The following is a 21570-nucleotide window of genomic DNA, read 5'->3' as shown; positions in this document are numbered from 1 at the left end:
TGTAGTTCAAGTTACATAGTTGGCATTAATTTATATGTTAGGATGTTTCCATTTTATGAAACTTTAAAACCAGCATTAAATGTACATATATTGATACTTATTGAAAGTTGGAGTGGCTTCAGCTGTTTCATTTCTGTATTGTAACCATTATCCTGTGCTCCAGTACTATTGATATTTGCCAGATTGTAACAATTAGCTACATACATATGCTTGTTAGAAATACAAAATTCTTTCATTTATTTAAGATAACAGAGAGGTATGCATTGTTTCCATATGAAATAAACTGAATGTTAAAATTTCTCATGACAACCTATTAATCTGATTGAACTTTTATTACATAATAGTGGCAGCATAAATAGAACATGGAGCTGATTTGATGGAGCAGTACATTAAACAGAGATGCACTAGTTGTTCCATTAAATCAAAATGACATTTCCATTAAGTATTTCAAATGCACTACACTGTAATTACATGAACTGTGGCCCATTTAGTCCCCTTCTCACCTCCCTTTTTCCTTCCTTTTTTGCCTATTCTTTTTTTCTTCTTTTCCCCCCATTCATATTGGTATTGTTCTGCTTGGGGAATAGAGCTGCATGTCTCCCAGTATAATTGCTGTTGGGTTTGGGAGACTTTTAAGCATGCTGTTCTTGCATTGTTTCTTACATTCTTTGTTGTCAGTTCATCTATTTTGCTCAAATATGTTATTTGCTTTTCTGAGATTTTCAATTAAGAAACTGACATGTCATTTTAGATAAAAAGCTCCTTGCAGTTCAAGGTGTCTTAATGCTTAAAAAGAATTAACAGCAGCCATTTAATGTCTCAGTGTGAACGTGAAGGCTTTCCATTGTATTTGCTATATTGTAATTACCTTTTAACAAGTAATGGATTTTTAAAGCATGTAATATTTGGGGCCATATTTGCTTTCTGTTATGAAAATCTTCTGCACATGAAAATTCAATCATCTTAGCAAATTTACTTAGTAGGGACAAGATCTGGCGCTTCAGATGCTGGAGCAGAACTTCCCAAACTTTTTGGGACAGTGAACTTTCCATTATAGTTGTTCATTACTTATGCATGTTTCTAGGAGTCAACAGTGAATTGATCAACCTTGCAGAAAACAGTTGGGGAACCATTACTTTAGAGAAACAGGTGACATCACAGTACCGATGGATAGAAGTAAAACAATAATGGCATGCGCTCCAGTAGCTCTGTTATTATGATTTCTTTTGTGTAAATGTGTTGTTACGTTTGTTTCAATATCATTGTAACCTACACATCAGTTGTAATGAGTGGCTTCAGTACATTAAACTACATAGATAAACTATAGAGATATAGTTGCATTTGACACCCAAGATCACTGTGTTTTAAAAGATGGCAGTGCTGTGAATAGAATGGTACCATCTGGTTTGGTGTCTGGTTTCAGGTGCTTTTCTTAACTTTAAGGTAGAATTCTGTTATCTTAAAATTTTTCTGTACTATATTTTAAATAATTTATTCAGGTTAATATCTGACTTGGTGTTTTGGTTTTTTGATCTCATGTTGGGAAAATTGTCATGTAGATGATACAGAGCACTATTGCCAGCTAGACTGTGATTGGGAAATTATTTCTATTTTGTACAGCAGAGGGCTACATTTCATTTTGTAAATGAAATGCACTGACAGCTCTGATTTATTAGGCACCTGAGATGATGGATAGGCATGAATTTTTAAAATAATTTAGCAACAAACTTGGAGGTGGAAACTGAGCAGATTAACTACCAACAATTAGCACAAGCTTTTATGAGAATGCCCCAACCAATTGGAATCATTCTGGTTTCTATAAAGTTGGGGGATTTTTAAAATTTGATAGCATCAAAAATATGCAGCATGTTGATTTTCATTACATTCTTGCTTTCATTATGTTTTGGTTAAAAATATTTAAATAAAATCACAAAGCTGTTCATATGCTTCAGCAACTTTAATTGTCATTGTTTTGGAAATGTCCTTGTATTCATGAAGACTGTTGGATTGCTGGAAGAAATATCAATAATTGCTTTAACATCTATTTAATCTAGTTCTCTGTTTGATCTAATAGAAACAAATCTAATAGGTCAAATAAATAACAGGAAGTGTGTTCTCTCTCCTTCTAATCTAAGTTTTGTATCATTAAGACTTAGAATGTATATTAAAATCAAGTCAGATGATTTAGGTTTTTAGTGACATATCATTTGTTTCTGTTGTAAAACTTGTTGCTTTTTCTACTAGGGAAAAGTGGCCCAGACAGCTTGCATGTCAGCCTGCCAGCATCTTTCAATGTCCCTAATGCAGATGCTACTGGACAGTGAATTAAAACAAATAAGCATGGGAGCAATTCAGCAGTTTAATTTAGATGTGATACAGTGTGAATGTAAGTATATATTCCAATCTGTATTGGTCTTAACATTGAAAAAAGTTATTTTGTGAAAGCTATATAGTGATCCTTCTCCATAATCTACTGAAACTTTGTCTTTTATTAAAAAAATAATACTATGGTACATCTTGTAAAACTATTTATGAGTAAGTATGTTGGCATTCATGGAAAATTTTTTTAATGAAACTTTTCTTTTAACTAAAATATCTAAATTGAGACATATATTGTTATTATTCCTAATGGAATCATAATAACTATATCCAGTAAAGATTTAGTTTAGTTCATGATTGCCCAAAACTGCTACATAAATATTATGTTTTAATGGTTAAGAAAAAAAAGGTCAAATGTCTATGAAATTTTAATGTTTCCTCTTGAGTTCATCTATTATGATACAAATTTTAAATGTGCTGGTGTGCTGTGGGTTTTCTCACTCGTAGAACTGCTACTGCCTTACTGTGCAGAATAATAGAGTACTCATTTAGTAAACATCAGATGTTGTTTTATTGTCACTGTTTAAAATATGGTATCAGACTTTATAAAGTGGTTTAATACAGCACTGAAGGCAGGGTTAATTACCTCATGTTTTGCATGGAGCTCATGGCTCAGGGTCTGTTTTTAATCTACTGGAAGGAAGTTCCATGAATAGGTGTTAGGACTGGTTTTATAGTTGATGACTGAGATGCAGTGGAAAGGCTCACTAGTGATTTTTTTCAGTTTTCAGATTCTTCTGCTCTGTTTTTACCTTTTTTTTCCAAAGTGTCTTTCCTGTTATGTGTTTGAAGAATAGGTCTCAATTATTTTGGTGACAGCTGTAAAATGGGGAAGCTACACAGGTCATATCCTGAGGCTTTTAGTTCGGATGCATGAAAAAAATTGATGACTACTCCATTAGAAGCTGGGTTTCCTATGGGAAACTGAAAATTTAATTTCAAGCAATTTGGTTAGCATCACGGAAAGTTCTTGTGGGAGTCCAGAGAAAGACTTATGTGGCATTTTTGACATTTTAAACATGCAGTTGTCTTTCCTTCTCCTGCCTTATTCATTACATTCCAGGTGAACTCAGTAACAGGTGGAGCAGGCATCTTTCTGACGGTCCCTCACTGTCCAGCCTTAAAGCCTTTCAGGGCATGGAACAAACTGAGTCAGGGTTGACTTGACAGAATATTTGTGATATTGAAATTCTATGATTGTACAAGTTAACCAAACAGATCATGGTTTGACTTTCCTTACTTTTAGTATGCTTGATGTTGCAAATTTAATAGTGTACTTTTCAGGTAGGTACATAGGAGTATGTTTGTGCATTTGTCTAGTTTCCTGGATGTAAAAAAAGATACAAGTTGTTAAAAGATAAATCATACAGTATTCATAACACATCATGATCATTCATCTTAAGAAGCTGAATTAATACAACCACTAAACTATCATGTGCCCTCTGAACAAATAGTGTAACAGTGAAGAAAACTTGTCCATTACAGTATTATTCTGTTTCTAATATTTAAAATATCAGCTGTCAACAACACAGTACTTCACTACTCTCTGTAAATTACCAATGCCCTGCTTCACCCTGGGATTTCCAGCAGTACAGGGGATAAAATGCATGTCTTGCAGGTGACTTTCACAGTATGAACAGTATGTTCACAGCAAAGAAGGGAGAAGTTCCACTGTTTCCATCTATCTTCTGATCTTTGGGTTATTTTCAGATCTTTTTCTTCTCAGGCAAAGGCTGATATGTGCCCTGACTAGTGTCATCCTAATTTCTACTAGCATTCTGTCTCTGTCTACCATCTTTGGTTGATGCACAGCAGAAACTTTCATCAGTGAAGAAATCTTAGTAGAATTTTATTTGATCTAAAATTGTAACTTTTCATTATTTTAAAATAATAATATAAGTGTAAGATGACATGGTTTTTCATATGTAGCTGTTATTCTGAGTATATGGCATGGACAGGACATATGAAAACTTCGGCCAAAATAAGAAAGTTTTCGAAAGCTAGTAACTTAAAAACTGAAAAATGCATTCTTCCACCACTGTGTAATTTCTAGCATGGGCTGTACACGTGCTAACAGAATGAACTTTATTTCTTCCTTTGTGAGAAACTTACAAAGTATGTTAGAAAAAAAACCCCTGATTTTGTACAGAAACCCTTTGAGTAGTTTAAATATGATTATGGAAGCTTGTCAGAATGGTGTGTTTCAACAAGCCACATTTTGCAGTCTGTGGAATAAAGGAGTGACACAAGATTTTGCTCACACTGCTTTGCTGATGTGGTTTCATTCATAAGGTCCATCACAGGCACATTCCAGGCCTCACTGTGATGCCTGTGATTTATGTTCTTGCTCATCACCCTCCCCCAGCTTTATTCTTTGATGCTTTGGGATTAATGGATACGACAGTGACATTTCAATTAGTGCTTAGAGTGTGCAAATAATTCACAACTGTTGGGAATTTTCTACTGTATTGTGTTAATGGGTTTGACATTTTACTTACAATGGAGTATACTAGATGAATTTTGAGCTAAGAATTTAGATGAGATGTAGAAAGTTATTAATAGCTGAAAGTAAACTATTAAAAATCCTTGCTAATATTGTAGATTTTTTTTCTGATCTTTATAATTTTATTCTTTCTAATATGAACTGGAGAGATCTAAATAAAATCAGAAAAATGTGATATCTTATTAGTTTTTTCTTTTCTGTTAAAAAACCACAGTCCAAACAACAACCCAGCAATCTGTTAAAGTCAGTAAGTGCTCTTCTTAGTGGCAAAGGATAGGTAGCGTGATAGGTGGATTTCCAAGAAGGGAAGGAGGTCATCTGGTGGTGACCTGTGTTTTTGTTATCCTGCACTAAATTTTAATACAGTGGAGTACCTATAATAGTTAACTTCAAAAAGCAGAGTAGAAAATCTGGAAATATCTGATACTTTTACTCAGCAATAATAATCAGCATCAGCTGGTCTTATGATTTGTAAGGGAAAACAAAAAGTCATCATCATCTGGCTCTTCTTCTAGCATGTTTTTTGTTTCCTTTCAAACATTCTGAAAGATTTCAGTTTGATTTCAGCTTGTCAAAGTATTTCTTTACTTCCTCTGCAAATTTTATAACCTAGAGCAGTGTTTTACCCCTGTATTTCATACCATTTTTTCTCAGTGGTTATTTCCACTAGGATGATTGAGATTCTTGAAGCATTGATCAGAAAACAGAATGTGCTAAGCCACATTGAATAACATCCAAAGAGTACTCTTTTGCTTGAATATTACATTTTGGTTCCCCAAGGAAGAAAATGGGTTGGGAAAGGGTTGTTTGCTGTTTCTTGAAAATGAAATTCAAATGTGGGTTACTGTAGCTCACTATACAAGAAGAAAGGTGTACATAATAAATAACGAGCTTTTCAGAGACACCATCCAGATCTACTTAGCTTACATCAGCTTCTTATTAAGGAATTAGAACTTGTTTGAAGTTGTAATTGTTGGAAGAGCTAAATTTTTTTCTTTAATTTATGTGTTTTAACATAAATGAATTGTGAGGCAGGATTAGTTAATGGAATGGAATATGGGGGTGGTCATCCTTCTTCGCCCAGATGTGAAAGGGTGAAAAGGTTTTGGGTTTTGCCTATAAACAAGCAAGGTTTAGTGGAGGGTTAGTGCAAAGCAGAGTGCTCTGTATTTTCCTGATCAGCCCTGTGTATGGCTTCCAGGCAGTCCCTCCTGTCACTCACTGCGTGGAGAGCGACAGTATCCAAGAGCAAGTGACATCCTAACCAGAGTGTCCTCTGCTGAGCACACACAAAAGTAGTCTCCAGGTGGGCATGCCAGAAGCTGAGGAACCCAGATCCTGTTTTTCCATGAAAAGGCACTATATTCTTCTCTGGAGGCCCCTTGCTTTACCTGCCTCCTCTCCCATCTGGGCAGTCAGGTTAACTTCGCTGGCTGGAGGCCATCCTTCATCCGCCGGTCACATATGGCAGCACGGGTGGGAGAGGAAGCAGCGAGACCTTGCCGGTGCTGGGGGCTGCTGCCTGCCCAGCTGGCAGCTCCCTCAGCAAGGCTCCCTCCAGGCGTGTTTGAACAGCTGGAGCATCCAGCAGGGCTGCAAAGTGGCTGAGGCAGCTCACACAGTCACCTGATTCTCTGCTCTTCCTTTAAAAATACTTCTGTAGCTTTGCTGTCCTGCCTGTGAATCAATGCTATGAGGCTGGAGTTAAACTGTCCTAATTTAGCTTTTGATTCAGAATCCAGACTCTGGTTTTTAATTTCTTACACTGAGAGCAAAACTATTTATCAAGAATTAGGTACTGAATTCCCAGACCAACAGAGAGGCACAACCAGATGATGTCTAAAAGATGGGATCTCGAGACAATAAAATTAAGAGACCTAATAAATCTAGAATTGTTTAGAAATTCAATGCAATTTACAGTCAAAGATGTCTTAAATTCCATTTAGTAGATATAGCCTTTATCTTAAGATCTCCATGAATACGTACATATATATATATGTCAATTCTCATATATCTTGTATACAAAGTACAATTATAAGATCAAAGCAAAATATTCAAAATAAAATGGACTGAAGTAATCTTTTCAACATTTATATTCACTATTACAATTCATGTGTTACCACCCAGCCTGTTTTGTTATTACTATGTATTTGTTTCATTTGATCCTATCTTCTTTATATTCCTTAACTGCCTGTTACAGGAAGTATGTTGAGATTGTAAATATTGAGGATCCACATTATTCTTGTTCTATATACATATATAGTATCAGCAAAGCCAAGGAAGAGAAGATGTTAACAAAAACCTTGTGAATACCAGATTCATATAATGTATATTTTCAAATTAATTTTCCCAAACATTTGGGTTTATGATTCAAACTGTCAAACAGCCGGTTGTTTGCCCCTAAGAGTGACAGTTTAATAGTGATCTTTGCATTTCATTCTCCTATATTATAAAATTCCAGAATGCTTTTATGCACATTAAGCCAATCAACCAGCCAGCCCCCCTACCCCTGCAAATCCTCTTTAAGCCTAGAGTGATTGTAGGGGGTGAATATTTTAAAATATGTATATATGACAGTGTTTCATTACTATCTAAAAAAGGCCCTTAGGACAAAGAAATTAAGAATGTTAATCCTGTTCTTATATCTTCCTAATATGCTGTGCAGTAGAAAATATTTAATTAGCTTTGTAAAATTGTTAGCAAAACTTAAAAGCCCTGCGCTGAGGGTGGAGGGGGATCTGTCTGACTGTTACCATAAGTAGATTATCTTTTTGCCCTCTGAACTCATGAAATTATAATAATGAAACAAATTCTATTGTAGTCACCTGTCAGTGTTCCAAATGTGAGAATAAATGTTTGTGCTATAATGAGTGTCCCTAATGTTCTAAATGCATTTATAATATAAAACTGTAGTTTAAGAGAACAAAGCTTATGCAACAATTAAGATTGGTACATTGTGTATTTTTTTTTTCTATAGCTGCAATGCTAGTCAGTATTATGTAGAGAAACAAAATTATTTTGCATTATTTAATGCATTAGGATAAATTCCAGACTCTCTTCGCCTGATGAGCACAGAAAAGATGCAGATATTTGCCCTGTGGCATGTAAGAGTATTCTGCTGTAGGAAGATATCTCCCAAAGTATAAAGTGCCAAAAGCTAGCTGAAAACACTTTCTGAAGGTCACACTTTTCAGTTATATTTACTTTTCAGTTCTGTAACCCTTTTTTTGCCATTGATCTTTATCCTAGTGCTAGCTACCATTGTGGAGTGGCTGGAGGAGCTGAGATTCTGGTGGGGGAAGCTGGGCACAGTGTACTGTGTATGAACAGAAAGTTAGGATTGGATCAGATGATCTGATGGGCCTTACCTTCCTGGTTTAAGGGATGTAGAAAAGATCCCTTTTAACCATTATGTGTATCCTTCTTATTAATGTGCTGCTCACAGCTCATATATCTCTTCTTATCTGTTTGCTGTGGAGCTTTGCTTAGGATTTCCTGCTGGAGTGTGGTGTTCCCTTTTAAATTCTGGGTTTGGCTGACCTCAGAGCCCAGCTTCACTGTCCTTAAGAAAGAGTGTTCGTAATGGCCATGAAATAGCTGCAGAAGACAGCCATGTAAACACATAGGCCTTTAGCCTAGGTTCTTTAGAAGGGTGCACAAGGTGCCTATGCTTATGCATCTTTGTAATTCTGCAGGTTGGTGATTGTACAGGCTGTTTTGTCTTGGCTGATATAAAGAGTTTATTATCAGAAAACTCTCCCTATAAAATATTAAAATATGTTTTTTTCTACTGTTTTTTAGCTTTCTTTTTTTTTTTTTTTTTAAGGCATGTTTGTGGTCAATTAAAATTCCCTGAAAATGCTTCTAGAAAGTTGGTGTTACTTATAAAGTAGGAAGACCAGACAATTTAAAATTCACACTTAAATACAGTAATCAGTGAGCATTTGCCAATGTTACCAGTACTTGTCTGTGACATTACAGTGGTCTCCCTAAGGCATTTGATTGCTATTTTTATTTCTTTAGTTGATAAAAGATAAAGTATTGCAGTTGAATTAATTCTCCTATTACATGACTCTCATAAAATAACTTTTGCACTAGTATAATACAAGTAATAAATTCTGCTTCTACTTGTAAAGCTGCTACTCTAATACTATATCCATCAATTACCAAGCTATTTTTAAGTATTCTGAGATGGTCCTCGTAGTTTCTTGTACCATTTGAGTCTTCATCTAAAATTGTGTTCTATGTAGTCATTTTTAGACTTGTGAAATAGTTGATCTGGATTCATTAGTCTGCTTTAAGTTGAAACCATACATTCAGAAGTAAATGTTCAAGGCCATTATTTTACCATCGTGTTAGCTCAAGACATCAGTGGTTTTCTGGATTTTACCTCCATATAATCCTCATTTTCTAACTAGGCTTTTAAAAAAATATATTAAGAATTTCATGTTACTTCTGAATGTTAGTATTGAGAATGTTAGAGTTTAGCACTGGCTCTGGAGATTGGATACATATGTTTTGTTTCCTCTACCGTTGAATGATCTGTTTCTCTGATTTGGAAAAAATACCTTTCACTGCTTCAGATGATGCTTCTCTAAAGCTGTTGTAGTAGTATCTACTTTGTTTTGTTGAGAGCTCTACCTGAAGGGCATAAGAAAAATACTCATTAAGTTCTTTTGAAATAAGATACCTTACCTGAGTGGGGATATGAGGCAGTGGTTGTTTGTCTTTGTTATTAACTTACAACTGGAATAAGAACTACAAAAAGTGTATTTATTTTTAAGATTATCAACTTTGATCTTTTCCTGATTTAAATAAATAGATTTCTTTCACTTACCATGTTGCTATTTTTTGTATTACGAATATATTTTTGCTTGCCAATTTGGACAGCCAGTTCTGGGTTCAAAATGAGCAGAAGTTCATTTATCATACTGATAAGTAGGCTAAAAGGCATAAGAAAGAATTTCAGCTCTGCTCTGACCATAGGGCTTTCTATTCATTGTCTATACATGAAACTAACTCCCACCTTAGTGTTTGTCCTTTAATGCTGTTTGGCTGGAGGTGCAGGTTTTGTAGCATGGATGCTGCAACAAAGGCAGATGTTTGAAACTACATTGACAGCTATGGATTTGGTATTATTTTGAAATTCTTCAGTAATCATGCACCTCAGGCTAAAAAATACCTTGATTTCTGTGGTCATAGCATTACTACTAGGTCAGAATTTTAAGCAAAATTTCTAATAATACTCCTTAAAGTATTATTCTTTAGGATTATTGGAAAAACTGTCAAAAGGTTGTTTGTTGGTTTGTTTGGTTTTAATCATTCTAAGTTATTAAGCTATTTCTATGCAACTATGCTATCTAGGATTTATATTACATAGAGCTTGATAAAAAATAAAATCTACATCCATAATATTTTAACCTTTTTTTTGCAGTGTTTGCTAGTTCTGAGCCTGTGCCAGGATTCCAGGGAGACACCCTGCAGTTAGCTTTCATCGACCTCAGACAAGTAAGACACTAGTTGGTGTTTTTTATCCTACTAATTTCCCCTTCTGACCAATGCTGAAGTTATTAAATTCAAGAACCTTTCATGTTTTTGCATTCCCATGTAATTAGTTGTGAAAAGCAGTTATTTGAAGTGTTGTTAGTGGCACTATTCCCTGTAATTTAGCATAAAACTGTTTCTCCTATGTGTGGTTAGGGGGCACTGTGCTCCTGATAGTACTGCTATAGGAATATTGGATTGAATTTTGGTCCTGACAATTTTGTGAAGATCCTGTGACGCCTTTTTGCAAGAGTGTACATGTTATCCTGGTGTGTGCTGGTCTGATTCCATTCTGAGCATATTCTCCTGTCTACAAGACTACTCTCTGGATAGCAGAATCGTGCATGGTACTATTTAACATTTCCTTTCCTAAATTTATTACATAGAGTGCTTTAAAATTGTTGGAAAACAGCTTTATTCCAACTGGATGATCTTTATTCTACATAAAATTTAATTTAATTTAATTCAATTTAATTTAATTTAAAATGCTGTAAAATTGGAAGCACTTTTCCACAGATCTTGCCCAAAGGAAGGTTTTCCCAGACTAAAATTTATTAAAATCTTTGTAAATTTGGACATTATAACCACCGTAACAAATGATCTTCAAAACCCTTTCATGCTTGAAGTTAGCTTTTACAAAGAATTTATAATAATAAATTGTATAATCACAAAATTGTAAGTATAATTAAAATAGTGAAATGAATCATTAACTGCACATGGAGGATCTTTAGCCTTCTGCAGATGTTGGTGATATTTTTTTGGCGCCATTATGAGCCTATCAAAGTCATTAAAAATAAGATATAGTAGAAAGAATTCTATACCAAATTATAGTAAGAATATTTTTGCTTTTAATAATTTAGTAGGTTTTTCACAGCAAGATGATTAAAGGGCATTCAGAAGGGAAGATTCTTGAGGCAAAAGTATTCAGATTTCACCTGGTAGTTAGAAAGGACTTCATTAAACTGTCTTTTTAAATGAAAAAGTTAAAATGTAGGGTTCTCTGTTATGTTCTCACAGTAACATAATAATGAACAATATCTACAGTGGGATAAGTGTGTCCTGTGTGAGAAAGATACAGGATTATGTCTACAAGACTTTTTCATGCCACAAGTCTTGCCTTGACTAGCAGCCTTTCTCTTTTGGATTCTTTTTTAACTCTCTTTTTATTGTCCATGTTAAAAGAAACTAAACATCTTCCAATTTGTACTTAGATTATTTCAGTTGAAGGGAAAGTATGTTGAGATTTTGGCACCGTTTTTGTCATCCTTGTGGAATCCTTGCAGAGCCTACTTTTGTTTCAAGGGAAAAAAATGATTTCCAGCTATGCAAGAAGGCAGGGTGTGTACATACTTGCTGCAGGAAATAAAGTTTTTTGTATGTTTTAAGCACTAACTGGGGAGTATGTCACTTAAATAGGTATTACACTGTTTATGATAGCTCTTAGTTTATGGTAGCAACTTATATTTAGAATTCTCTCAAGCACTTTATAGAGGATGCTCTGTATGTCATGTGAATTTAACTAACTTAATGTGCTTTATAAACAGGAGAGGTTAGGGCAGCTCTCTATTGGGTTGGAACTGGAGTTTGCAGATGTAGAACAGTTCTAGCATGTTTGGTTTGGTTTGATTTTTACTATATTTTTGTGTGCATCACCAAAAGGTATTGCAGGCACACATCAAAAACTTACACCATTTAGTAAGGATTTTCAGTGCTTTCCCTCTTCTCCTTATTTGTGATCCATTTCTGTCTTAACAGAGTAGATGACAGTTCTTTTCAAGAATACTTAGAAAGGCAACAGAGCCTTTTTCAGAAGGTTCTTATAAAAGGTCATGCTTCTGTTTTTTAGTTTGAATTTGATACTTCTTCATGAATTGCAGGATATGAAAGATAAGGAAGTAGGTCCAGTGGTCAGGTTTTACCTGCCCACCCGGACTGTGCCCTGAGGTCAAACTCCTGATATTGGCTGTTTGGTACAGAGGAGCTGATGACAGGTAGGGGCTGATACAAGGGGGAAAGCTTGAACCGTATCAAAGCTAAAAGGCAGGAGATTTGGGACTCAGTAAGAGACTGTAGCTAAAAGATGGATCAGCAGGATTGCCCTCTTCTTAAAAAGCAGCTGACCTGCAAGGGAAAAGACTTTATCGTCCTGCCAATCACATGGTTGCTAATGGAAGCCAGTTATCTCAACAACAGCTACTCTGTGCTGTACTAGTGCAATGTGTAAGATTAACAAGGATTGGGCAGTAGGATATTATACCACGTTTTACTAACGACGTAAAGTCACTTACCGGGAGCCAGCCTGGAATACAGAGAGAGGAGATACACTTGAATGATTACCATGTAGGGAGGACCAGCTTTCAAAAGAATTGCCATAAGTATTTTCAGCCTAACAGTTCTTCATCCTCTGTCTTTCCCTGAAGACAATGTGTAGGCAGCATGTTGTTCCCAGCAAGCCCACTTTCCTTCTCCCTTCCACAGACATAGAAGAGCAAACAGAAACAGCAGGCATGAGAAAGAGTTGTGCCTGAGAAGACAACCGTAGTTAGTAGCAGAAGGCTCTAGGAGGAAATCACAAAGGAGAAAGCACTTACCAGTGTCCCATTTGAGCCACCTCTGTCTCTTTGTACTGTTCTCCGCTTAGGCTTTTGTCATACTCAGCATGCTCTTAAAGATTTTAGTAATCTGAAGAAATCCTAGTCAAAAAAGGGCTTTGTGCTATTTCTGTAACCATGGTATCTCAGCATTTTACACAGGTGACTTGGTGGGGTTAGCTGATTACACTTGATCATCTAGAAAGAAATTTGCAGCTCCAGCTAGTTTAGCAGGTAGAAAATTGGGGCAGATTCATGGTTCTGTGCAGCTGCAGTAATTGTGTCATGCCTTATGCCACTTGTCTTAGCATATGACCTGAGGTCACACCTATGTGCACCCTTTGACCCCACTTAAAGCCATTGAGGGGCCATCTCAGCAAGGCAATTATCAAAGTGGCATGTGCTGCTTTACAGAGATTGGTCTCAGGCATCTTGTGAAGATGACCCAGCTCTCCTGCAACTTGCATTGCTCTATGACAAACATTTCTTGCTACTGTCTGTACAGGGAACCTGGGTAAATAGTGCATTGGCCCAAAGTGAGGGGGAATAAACTTTGGGGATTTTGCTACCAATTTAGATCTTAGGTCAATTGGAATTAACCTTCTAGAGTAAACAAATCTTAGTTTGTCTTACTTGAATTGTCTCTGAGGAGGAAGCACAGCCTCTGACATGAATTAGTTTTTTCCTGGTTATTATCAGTTCTTCAGTGCCTGAAGACTAGGGTTACAGTTCTGGAATGTGAGGCAGTTTCTTTTATGTCCTGTACACTTAAGTACTGTGTGGATAAGACATGAATATTATAATTTGTGTGTTATTCTTTGGAGAGCCAGTGTAATATGTTGTGGACAAAAACAATAACCTTGTGGTAGGCTGAGAGTTCAGCAGTTGCTGTCCTAGGCCCAGTGTCCTGATTCTTAACCAAGTGGGTGCTAACAAATACCTGTTCTTGAAATCAAATTATTTCCTGTGGAGATACAGCTAAGCTGCCAACATAGTTTGGCTATGTTTCACTTTTGACTCAACAAGTTGTTTCTGATGTTTCTCTCCACCATCAGCACTGCTTAGAGGCTTCTTCCTCTGTTGTCTCATCTCAAACAAGTACTCAGCTAGCTTGATGATTTGTGGAATTTCCTTGTTTTGCTGGGTTGAGGAGTACTGTGTCTTATCTGTGTTCTTTTGGCACTTAAGTACATGTTGTTAACACCTTCCAGCTGCTGTGGTGTTAGTCCTGCAATGGGCAGCAAGTCTCAAGTGAAAATAATCATATGCTGTTGCTAACTCCAGAGTTAAGCAACCACAGTAGCAGTATCTCCACCCACATGGCAGAGTTTACAGTGTAATAGTGGTGTCCTTCACATGGGAGACCAAGGGCTGTGATCAGCAGTGTCCATAAGTTCTGCTTTAGCATGGGGGGAAATTTTAGAAGATTTTCAACAACTTCTGTTTGCATTTTCTCAGTGTTAGAGATAAATTGGACACAAAGTCATAGCACAATCAATATGATTAATGTAAGGAGTAAGTTATCATAGAAACATCAGAATATACATTTTTGTCGGACTTTTGTTTATGATGTGTGTAAACAAGCATGTGCCACTTCTATGAACTGAAGTTATTGGTAGTATACAACATGTATTCCATTTGCAAATTGATACTTGATATTTAGAAGTATAATACATTTTCTTCTAACTCTGAATCATCAATAGTTTATTGGATTGCTTATCCATTTACATTGTAATGTGTATTCTGGTGAGAAATATACTAACTTTGTGAACTGTAGTGTTCCATGCAACACATGTAATGTATATTTATTTGAATAAGGAAATTGTGTTACTACTTAATACAGCCCTCCTCTTTCTTCCCATTCATTACTGAGACATAGCATTGTCCTGATAAACTCAGAAGTAGGTAGGAACTACAGACCACTGGGCTTCAGTCCCAGGCACAGGATTTTCTGACACTAAAGGCAGGGTGACAGTTCAGTCATGAACTGTCTCCTCCATTGCTTGCAGTGTTTAATTTGAATTAATTTCCTGTGTCAGTACGTTTCTACGTTTCAGCTCTGGTTTGTCTCTGATTCCCAAACATGCAGCCTCCCAAAGCTCTTGCCATCTCTGTTCCCTCTGGAGAATGCTCTTGAGCCCGTCAGTAGACCTCAGAGAATAGGTTGCAGCCTGTTGCCAAACCTGTTCGCCATAACTCTTGGAGGCTGGGGGCTCTAAAGGTGTGCTCTGGCTTCCTTTACAGGCTGCCAGCCCACAGAGTGCCAAGGCTTTGAAATTAGTGGGGTACACCCATCCTGACCTCTGTTCTGAGAAAGAGTCTTGAACTGAAGAAACATCAGGAGTTTTCAAGAGGGAGAAATCCCCAACAGAATGTTTAGGAGTAAGTCTTAAAAACTTCAGAGTTTGAAGATAAAAGTAAGACTTTTTTCATAAGGCAACAGTTTGAATTTTTAATTAGAAAGTAGTATAGAACATTTCATCTTTTCCTTCCTGAGGGAAATGGTTGCTGACTTTCATCTTCACAGAGGCTCTTTCACAATGTTTACCGATCCCTTTCCCCCTGTTATGCACTCCCCATCTTCTCTGAACAAGCAGAGGAGCATCTGTAACATGAAGCCCAGCCTCAGGGTGCTATGTAATGGGATTTGTGCTTCTCTAGTTTTCAGTGCAATGCTGCTTCTTTAGCTAAAGAAAGGAGCTCAGGTTTCAGACAGCAACAATTCAGGAGTTGCATCTCCCTGGATTTTAGAGCATAGAGCCTTAGTTTGCTGGAAGAGGAAGGCAATTCTTCCTGGACTTTCCCTTCTCAAATTGACTCGGCAAAACTAAGGCAGAAGGGCTTGATACATACCGTGGGCAGAAGAGGCACAAGGTTCAAGGTTCAGATCTCATGTGTTTGCATCATACAGCAGTAGCATGCATATGCATCTCTGGGTTTAAAATGACATGGTTGTTTGAGTATAACTGCAAGCAACATGTGTGTTACCTGGCTTGCAGGGAAGACACCATATTTCTTCAGAGTACTATATTCTTCCAAGTAAACAGGAATTCTTCACACAATTCTGACAACTTGTTTGTAAATGCTTATATTCCCCAATGGAATCTCTTACTTCTGATTTCTTCTTCTCAGCTAGGTTCTGCAAAGCCTTTAGTTAATCACAGGAGGCTCAGATCACAAGCTGTGTGTATAGATATTTGTGAGGAAGACTTCAATCAGTGCTCTGTACACAGAAGCAAGCTGGCTCATTACTAGGATGGGATTTATACCTGCCAGCTGGTAAGAATTAGGAAGCTTGGGAAACAAATGCACAGAAATTAGCAGCAGGGAGTCAAAAACAAGCATGGCTTTGGATTCACTATCTTGATAGGGATTTGCAGAATCAAAGAAGAATGGCAAGTTAGTAATTTCCTGATAAGTAAGTATGCCTACCCTGTTAGTGCCAGAAACTAAAAGCGCACATGCCGGGTATTAGGTGTCTGTGTATTCTTTGGGACTTTAAATCATTCATCAAATTCAGTGCAAAATATTGTATCTAGATTATCTAAATGCCCCTTTTTCAGCAGAGAAGTGTAAATAACATGCTGATCATGTACCAGGTTTTTGCTCTAGATCATGGTGTACTAACAATGAGGGGCATACTTGAAAATAGATTTGAAAAACCTCAGTGTACAAATGCTGTTACTTCACTAGCTCTATCAATACCTCACTTAACAAAAATTATATACATAAGGCCATTTAACTGCAAGATATCCCATTCCATATATGGGGACCTTAGCAGTTTCTCCAAAGGAAAGTATAGTATAATATATTGTGCACAAAAGGCTGTGAGGTGTAAAGGTGGAATGTGTGAACAGAATGCCATCTCCTAATCAACAGTAAAGAATGGAATAGATAGCTAAGTCATGGAAGTTATAAAAAATAAGAAAATTCCATATTGTTTCTTTAAGCTAGTTAATGTAAGGGATACAATTCTCTGAGTTCTCCTCTTATTTAACAAGATACACACAAGAGCTAAATGAGCTGGCAAGAAATCTGTATTGTGTATTCAGAAACTACACAGAACTTGTGAAGCACTGACTCAGCTTGACTTTGAGACCTGCAGATAACAGTCTTTGAATAAGAGTATAAGCCTTAGTTGGGGCATTTTTTGTTGTTGTTGGATGAATTTATAATTTTGGGAACAGACAGGAAATCACATTTATTGATCTCATTTGTGCAGGTGAAAACTTGACTTAGAACTGGGCAGGGGAGTTTCATCTTTTAAATGCTACCATCATGGAAATCACTAAAAGTTTCACTGGAGAGCTTGATCAAAGCAGATATGGAAAAAAGAAAAAATAGAAAGTTGGCAAAAGCTGCTGTTAAGACTATTTAGATGGACATATCTGAATCCCTGATGAATACTACCAGCTGTCACATTTAATCAGCTTTAAGCTCTTCTTGGTCATCATTACTTTTGCAAGACACAGTTTAGAAATAGTTAATCAATTAATTCAAAACCTACAGAGCTGTTTTATGATGAAAACTTCATATCTCTGGAAAACCCTTCTATTCAAGAGAGCTTATCCCATACTTACTGAGAAAATTCCTATAAGACTGGGGCTTAAATGGAACAAAATTTTATCCTTGGTAGTTGAAGCGGAATCCCAAGAATACTCTGCACATAATGTTAGAACTAAAAGGCTTCAATTTTCTTGAGCATGACACTAAATTTCTTTAATAACTGGCATGCTGTGGAACACTTTGTGAAGCAGCCATTTCCAATGACATGAGAGATGGCACTAAATAAACTTTATCTGGAGAAGGTTTTATTCTTTTGCAGAAGGACCTGTTTGTAAGAAGGTTTCAGAAGGTTCACTTCCAGATAATTTCTCAATTAACAAATATCTTCCTTGAATTAGAAGTTGATCTATGTGCCTGTTATATTTGTAAAGTCCTACTTACCCTTTGAGTCAGTGCTACACATTCCATTCAGTGAAAGTTACCAAATGAAATGAAGATTCTCTTTAGTTATTCTTCTGCTAGCAGTTTTGCTCCCATCCAGACCATCCTTGCCTTTGTCATGTAAGAAATTATGTACATGCAAGGAAGAAAGATTTGAGTGGACAACTTCCCAAAGTTTGTGAATGCATTATATCAAGCTGTTGTCTTCCTGGTGACAGCCAGTTGCTGCAAGATCTCCATCATTTTATCTGGGCCCTTTTGTAGCCCTGAGCTGATGGAGTTCAGTTTTGGAGCCCCCATATCTCCAGTACTTTCTCTGAATTCTGTGAGCAAAAATGTGGCTCCTATGATTAATGAATAAGCACTGTTAATTGAGCAACACAAGAGAAGAAAATTATTGGTTTATTTCAAGTTATCTGTTAATTGTATTCTCTTAATGTTTCTAAGTCCTAGTCTTTGATCGGGGAGTCACGGGGCTGCATTAGTGTATTAAGTAATTTTTGCCCCAAAATCACATACATTCTTCAGCCTTGTACAACCTGGTAGTACTGCTGGTATGTAATATGTACTGAGCAGCACTACTAACCCTTTAACCCAGTAGACTTGCCTTCAATATTTTTTTCAGTTGCATCAATCAACATACTTAGGTTCCATTCCTTTTCTAAATTATCTGTCAATCACACACAGCTGACAGAATACCACATTTTTTTCCTTTTGCTAGTTTCTTCTGTGAAAAAGAAAGTCCATCTCATCTTTGGAAGTCACTGCAGGGCAAATATAAAATCCAGTAAAATCAAAGGAATCTTTTACATCAAGAAAACAAGACTTTTTCTCTGCTTCAGAGCAGTAACAATGCATGGAAGGAATTGCATGGACATAATAAGGCAATGGTGAATTGGTGAAATGGATCATACTATCTTAGGAAAAAAGATTATACATTCAAAAGTGTTTGTATAGGATATACCATAATGTGACACTGCTCTGCAGTTGTCTGTCTTAGAACTGCAGAAATACAAATTAAAAAATATTACTCTGTCTAGCTAGATTGCCTTCAGTCAGTCAGTGAAATCTGGGAGATGAAGTTAATACAAAGATACTGGCAAAAGAAATCATTGAATTTCATTCTGGTTTGTTATAACTGGTATCTGAACAAAGTGTACTAGTTGTACTGTAAGCAATATGACTGAACCAGCATATTCGTAGGCACAGCTTGTCATATATGTTAATGTTTATGGTTCTTACGGGTGTGTCAGGTTTGGAGCAATTTATCCTTTTACAAATTGTGCTATTTTAAAGAACATTGAAATAACAAAGTTTACATGGAAGATTCGTATATAGACTGTGTCCTCCTTGCAGAGGACTCTCCCTAGAGCATTAATAGCAAAGAAACAATGCAACTTAAAAGACCCTGCAATTACAGAAAGTGTGAATAAAGAGTGAGTAATAACAAATATGCAGAAATAAATCAAAATATGAGTGGATGGAAGCACTAGATCATGGGAAGAAAAGAAAAACATAAAAATATGGGATGAGGGGAAAAAAAAGATAAAAAGTCAATTTGTGTCTTTAAATGCACTTTGTTATTCTTTCCCTTTTCTTTCTGTGTTTATAATTTTCCATGGTTTATGCTGAGATCAAGTAAGAACATTTCTTTTTTAAACAGTAGAAATTTGAATAGATGTTTTTATCAAAAGAAAATAAAGAACTTTCAGTACACAGATAATGGTGTATAAAGTCCATAAAACCATCAGGTTGCCTTATTCCCAGGAGAACTCAAGCTCTCCCTGTTTGAGTAGTGTGCCTCCAGGAAATCGTTCAGAAGGACACATAATTAGCCCACACTCTTCCAGAGTGCACAGTGTAACTTGATGCAGTTAAATCAGAAGACAGTTTTCATCTTTTGACCCTGTGTCAAATGTGTCAGTTGAGTAGCTTACCTGAGATCTGTAAGACAACATAGGCCATCAGGGATTTTCTGATAGAAAGGAGCATGCAGTAGGATGTACACACAAAACCACAGTTTTAAAACCTGACTTACTTTCAAAGTAACAGAAATAGTGGCCATTGTAAATGGCACAACTCAGTGCATTCAGATTTCTGTTTCTTTTTGCCAGTCTGAAGTTTAAAGAAAAATGTTCTCCCTTGCTTAGGATGTATGAAAAGGACATTAAAAGTGGCTCTTTCACTTCAGGCACTAACAAGATACTGAGTCCTCTGGAAGGATGAATGTGACGCTATCATTCCAATGCACATCCAAATGATAGTCCCAGGAATGGTAAAATGTTTAGTATAGTGTCTATGTCTTGCATCCATTGACGTGCAGAAAAGCTGAAGAAGTTCTCAGTGAAATGGAATAATGTTGAATAACTCTTAGACAGAAATGCCCTGGTAACTGTGTGGGGTGGTGGTGGTTTGTGTGTGTCAGGGTGTGGCAGCTACAGGGGGAACCTGCCTAACTTGTAGAAAAGGCACAAGCTGAAAATTCAAATGACACTGTAAAACAGCCCTCATAGCTTAATTAAATAAAACCAATAATGTGATTTAAACTTCTTTGAATTAAAATTACTTTAATAAGGGTGTTAATTACTAGAGGATTAACACTGCTTACATGTGATAATAGATCTGGTCAGTCAATAAAGGGTGAGAATAACTTAGTTTAAGAAGCGAAAGAATCTAGCACAGGATTACTCACTAGAAAGGGATAACATTTCAAAGTGGCAAGTAAAATAAGGGGAAGATGTTTTTAAATTGCAGGAGGCATTAGAGGCTGAATTTTGCCATCATTACTCAGCAAAAGTTCCATATGTACTGAGATCTGTTGGAGCTAAAATATGAAGATTGTCATTGCAAATGACATATATAATAATTTGTAATTACTCGGTCTTCCAGGGAAGTCATAAGAAATATTTTTTTAGATAAAATATTTAAAGAAAATACTGTCTGTAGAACTGAGGAGAAAATGCATAATCTGAAGGAAAAAGACTGTCTTCTAAGGAGATTAATTTCTTGAAGATGTATTTCTTAGAAGAGAAATTGTATTGGATTATTGCCTTTAAGCAAAATGGAGTTTTTCCTAATATGTTTACGAGCAACAACTAGAGGAGAAAGATCTTTTGCAAAAACCCAGTTTAAAAAAGGACATTTTGAGGTATCCAGGTTGCAACTTGCTGGCCTTGGAAGCATTTGTTAAACGAAGTTATCTAAACAACAAGTTAATGGAACAAAACCAGGATTTTATATGAGCTATTAGTATTTGCTAAAACGTTTTGAAAATCATTTGATAGATATACATAGGGAAGTAAATGTTTTCTTGTAGCTGAAGGGGAAAGTGAAGGTTGTCCATGAAAGAATATGAAAGTTTTTTCCTAGTGATTTTGGCATTCCTTTTAACTTGTCTCTATTTACATTCCTGAGCTACCGATTGTGGAATTCCTTGTCCAGAGGTTCTCAGGTCTAGCATAGCTTTCCCTAAGGGATGTAACTTCATCTGCTATAAAGGGTGGTTATGCAGCCATACCCTCCCTGAGTGCACTACTTCGGAAGAAATAACTATCTGTTTACAGTAAACTTATGATTGCCACATCTGTAAGTATCTGTGCCTTATGG

The 21570-nt window shown here is 36.4% G+C and overlaps 1 protein-coding gene across 7 annotated transcripts in view; it reads left to right on the top strand.

Moving 5' to 3' along the window:
* EXOC6 (exocyst complex component 6) overlaps positions 1 to 21570 on the top strand; it is an 89760-nt gene that overhangs the window by 54820 nt on the left and 13370 nt on the right. For 6 of the 7 annotated variants that reach the window (XR_001522505.3, XM_015632735.3, XM_015632737.3 and 3 more), the window contains 2 exons: positions 2245 to 2386; positions 10317 to 10390. Coding sequence is in view for 6 of the 7 variants with exons in the window: in XM_015632735.3 (XP_015488221.1) it covers positions 2245 to 2386; positions 10317 to 10390 (216 nt within the window). In the remaining variant the exon portion in view is untranslated. Of the gene's footprint in view, positions 1 to 2244; positions 2387 to 10316; positions 10391 to 15261; positions 15379 to 21570 lie in introns of those variants that run through there. The other variant, XM_033515790.1, reaches the window with a different exon arrangement.

Source organism: Parus major, chromosome 6 (genome assembly GCF_001522545.3).
Source record: "Parus major isolate Abel chromosome 6, Parus_major1.1, whole genome shotgun sequence".
NCBI classification, from domain to species: domain Eukaryota; kingdom Metazoa; phylum Chordata; class Aves; order Passeriformes; family Paridae; genus Parus; species Parus major.
This window is presented reverse-complemented; position numbering and strand designations above follow the sequence as displayed.